General features: G+C 37.7%; 1 protein-coding gene across 1 annotated transcript; it reads right to left on the bottom strand.

Moving 5' to 3' along the window:
- Positions 1 to 785: 785 nt before the first annotated feature.
- On the bottom strand, positions 786 to 3,842 carry LOC112509374 (U-box domain-containing protein 5-like). The gene is made up of 6 exons (XM_025114305.1): positions 3,779 to 3,842; positions 3,565 to 3,629; positions 3,264 to 3,449; positions 2,707 to 2,814; positions 1,662 to 2,392; positions 786 to 1,533 (listed from the first exon to the last, which is right to left on the bottom strand). Exons 3-6 carry the CDS (start codon positions 3,447 to 3,449, stop codon positions 837 to 839), a joined length of 1,722 nt encoding a protein of 573 aa, XP_024970073.1. The 5' UTR covers positions 3,565 to 3,629; positions 3,779 to 3,842; the 3' UTR covers positions 786 to 836.
- Between the last annotated feature and the right edge of the window lie 451 nt (positions 3,843 to 4,293).

The raw sequence follows: 4,293 nt of genomic DNA, 5'->3' as shown, positions 1-4,293 counted from the left end.
CTACGGGGATGTCGATAAAAGCGCCCGCCACGATCACCCATCTACAATCTCGCTTGGAGCTCTGATACCAACTGATGCAAATCTGTTTGCTACTCAATTGATTAAATCAAGAACAACCACGAACGAAACTGGAATCGGATTAATAATAATTCTTTGAACTCAGAAAAACTCTCTGCCAAAACAAAGAAACCCCCCCAATTAAATACTAATCCCAAAGCCACCAATCAAGCCTACAACTTAGGGACGGAAACAAATCCACACAAAAAAACAAATTCCCAAAAATAAAAGATAGCAATCAAACCCAAAATATGGTAATCAATAACCAAAATAAACGATTCCAGCTTCCATGCTTGGGCCTAACCCAAGTCCTCCACCTGCTGCTGCACCGGCCCAGAGCTCACAACAGGCCCATGAGCCCAACCCGAGCCCACTGCATCACAGGTTGTCGGCTTCATAATCAAAATGATTTATGCAACATCGTACACGGATATGTTACTAGTTTTCTAAAAACAACAAGTTCATCATAAAATAAACTAAATCATAAGATCAATTTTTAAATAATAATTACATAAAACCACAAGGGTGGTGCCTGATTGTTTTGAGTTTGACTCCAAAGGTCAAAAGTACTAGGAGGTCTCAGGTTCAAATTCAAGGAGAAATAAAAACATTTGGTCGGCTTGGGATTAGTCGGCTCGCATAACGGGTTGGATATGCAGGTTAATAAAAATAATAATTACATAAATTAAAATATACAAAAATAATAACACCAATTACGTCTCATATTCAATACAAAGCTTGTTTCGAGTTTCGAAACGCCATTTAATTTCCCAAATAACTCAAGACACGCTAATGTCTGTGGAGAGAAGTTGCAACTCTTCAGCCTCAACATGTGTGTTCTGACGGACGTCCGTAGTACTACATTCTTGATCATTATTTAGGAACTTCAGCAACTTCATCGAAGTCAACTTCCCTCCGCAACTCCCGTTTTGCGAAATATCCACCAAAGAAGAAACGATGCTTTCTTGCATCAAAACATCTCGTAATTCCTCATGTTGATGACATAAACACAGTAAGATATGAAGTGCATTCTCTTGCTCTTCATCCTTACCTTCTTGATCAAGAATATCTCCAATGGATTCGATACAGTTTTCATCTCCGATCAATTGAGCAGCTGCTTCCTCAATCGTGCACAAATTCCTGAAGATTTTGACACAATAGGCAGACAGAATATAATCGTCGAGAAATGGCACCAGATGTTGGATGAATCCGAGGTATACGAGGTGGTCTCCAAGATTCGTGTGAGCCGAAAGATTACAAAGAATTCTTAAGGCGAAATTATGGTGTTCGCTATTTGGGTTTTTGATGAGTTCTAGAAGGAATGATGGAAGTCCCGAAGATACTATTTCCGAACTGTAATGTTGGTAACAGGATAGAAGTTCTAATATCGGTAAGGCTTCTTCAACGATTTCTAAATCCAGAAATAAGTAGTATAAGTAGTGCATTGCCTCTTTCGGTAAAGGTGGCACTTCACTTCTGTATCAAGTCATGAAAAATCTAATCAGTAGAAGCTTTCACTATAACAAAATCGGCTTTATATGATATAATATATCTAAAACCCTAATAAACTGTTTTATATAAGCATTAGAAGGGAGGAGTGTTACCTGGATTCATTCAAGAACAACAACAGCAACTTTGCTCCATTTCTTTTGGCTCCTGAATCGCCTAATCGATGAGCCCCTTTCAGAAACTTAAAAACTGTTTTGATGTAACTGGTAGAGACGAAGCTTCGAGAGCCGCCTTCCTTCGTCAACTCGTTGATTACATCTTCCACCGCCTTACATCTTAACGCCCATGGAAGCACCGAAAGCTTTCGAAGAACAAACAAGTTTGTGCCATCATCTGTATTGGTATCACGAGATTTACAACTCTCAGATTTATCATGAATAATCTTGCCAGATCCATCTTCTGTGCTGGAATCTGTAACATAATCTACGCTATTCGTATCTGAAGATTCAATTGAAACATCATCGTCGCCTTCCGGCTCTTCATTTGATTCATTAGAAATGGTTTCTGGTTCTTGTTCTACGATTGATTCTCCATATTTCCCCACGAGATATAGCAAATAGTTCAAGATTTTCTTTGCAGTAGGATCGGTATCCTGAATCTTGCTTAGAAGATCTTTTATGGATTGTTTTTCGACCGTGAGAACCATGGGGGATGTAATCTGTAGCCTAAAAGCTGCAAATTTGAAAGCATTGAGTTCTTCAAGATCAGCAAAACTTGATGCTTCTCTATGGCGTTGGAGTAAACTCAGTAGCACTTTTGCAGCTTCTTTGTCTGCTGAATCCATGGTAAAAGCCACAGTTTTGATATAATCAACAACATGGGATATCTGCAAGAACACCCAAATTGACATTGCATGAATAAAAATGTGAAAATATGTGGAATCTTTTAGATTACTTAAAAAAAGCCTGATAACGGCCCCTCCCTGACAGAAGCATGACACGCTGCTGGGCACTGATTGTCCCACTGAGGTAGACTAACGTTTTGATACCATATGTAGAACCCTTTGGATCACCGTCCTAATTAAAGAACCCTTGAGCAGAGTATAGAGGTTCCAACATATATTAAGTAGAAATGGTCCAAGCATACATAAACATAAAAGGCAGTGATACTCGTTAAGTGATGGCATGGTGAAGAACAAACCTGGGTAGCCAATTTGGGTTCGACCATGTCTTGTAGCTGGCTCAGACATGCTTCCAAAGAATATCGAAGCCTTTCGCACCTCCATATTATTCTCTCTCCACTGATTGCCTGAAAAAGAGTTTGTTGACCGTTTGTTACTGAAACAGTTAAGAGTAATACATCAGCTAGACTTGGACAATTTCTCTTTCATATACTTTGGAACCTCCCTTCTCTCATCAAAAGCTCTTTTGAAAAGTTAAGCTAACGGGGTTTCACATATTCTAAGATAGTATGAGAGCCAAGAATACTAGCTACCATTTGGGACATCTTTGCCCGTCTAATCAAGAAAGAACATGTAGCAAGCTCTTTTCTTGAATCGGCAAAGCAGAAAGGGATCAAACCCACATCATTTGTTAGGATATCCGGAACCCCCCTTTTGAATCTCTATCTATAAAAGAGCGCTTATAGAGAGAGGGGAGATTTCTGTCATCGAAGCTACTCTCGTTTACTATTTACCAGATAAAGAATAAGAATAATTCAATCAAGAAACATGAGGATTAGGAAACGTTTATATATACCAGATAAAGTTTGCTGGAGTTGGAACAATGTCGAAGCAGCAACTTGCACTTTTCCAGGCATTGGTGTAACGAGCACAGCGCCAGTATTCCCGATTGGCCTCGTGGTCGAGCAGATTCAATGGCTGTACGTATGGCTGTGACGTTGTCGACAATTTTCTCAAGTTTCAAGCATGACAAATGATGCATCTGTTTGATTCATCAAAATGAATTTAACCTTCATTTTTAATGAAGTCACTTCCTATAAAACAAAACTAAGGTATCAAAAAATGAAGGGGTGGAAACACCACTGCAGAATACGAACCTTATCTTCCTTTGCAAGAATCTTTAAACAGGTACAGTTCTTCCTCCTTTATCCTCTTCGGTCACCTGATATATATATATATATATATATATATATATCAAATACACAATTAATCAAGTTTGTTCATGTCGGGATATCGATTCTTTCAAATCCTGAGTGTATTTATATGTATATATCGTTTACAATAAACAGGTAAAAAAGGAAGAAACCATACCAGATTTACGATCACGAGCAGTTGAGTAAATCAATTCAAACCAAACGAATCCAGAATATGTCACCGGTATCATCAACGTTTGAGTCCCAATTTCAAGCCTGACACTTGAGAGAACCTATTTCCAAAAACCTGCAAATATAATATATAATATGGTTTCTTTGAGTAGTGGGGGTGGGGTATTTACAGTCACTTGATGTTTGTCTACAAATGCAAGAAGCATGTGTATATTAAAACTGATTTGATTTTTAGTTGACTTTGAAAATGAAGGTATATATTTATGGTCGTTTAAAATTCATTGTTAAGTAAGAGAGCTTGTGTATAACCCGTGTCATCTGGAATCATGACCATCCATGTGAATAATACATATATAAGTTTGAATTGTTCAAATAAATTAGTAGACTGAAGAGAAGATATATATATATATATATATATATATATATATATATATATATATATATATATGGTTGTGTTTACGTGAGACCAGTCTGTTTTCGTGAGACTCGTGAGACCACATT

Source organism: Cynara cardunculus, assembly GCF_001531365.2.
Source record: "Cynara cardunculus var. scolymus isolate 2C chromosome LG 3, CcrdV1, whole genome shotgun sequence".
NCBI lineage: Eukaryota > Viridiplantae > Streptophyta > Magnoliopsida > Asterales > Asteraceae > Cynara > Cynara cardunculus.
The sequence above is the reverse complement of the archived record's forward strand: the minus strand, read 5'-3'. Positions and strand labels throughout refer to the sequence as shown.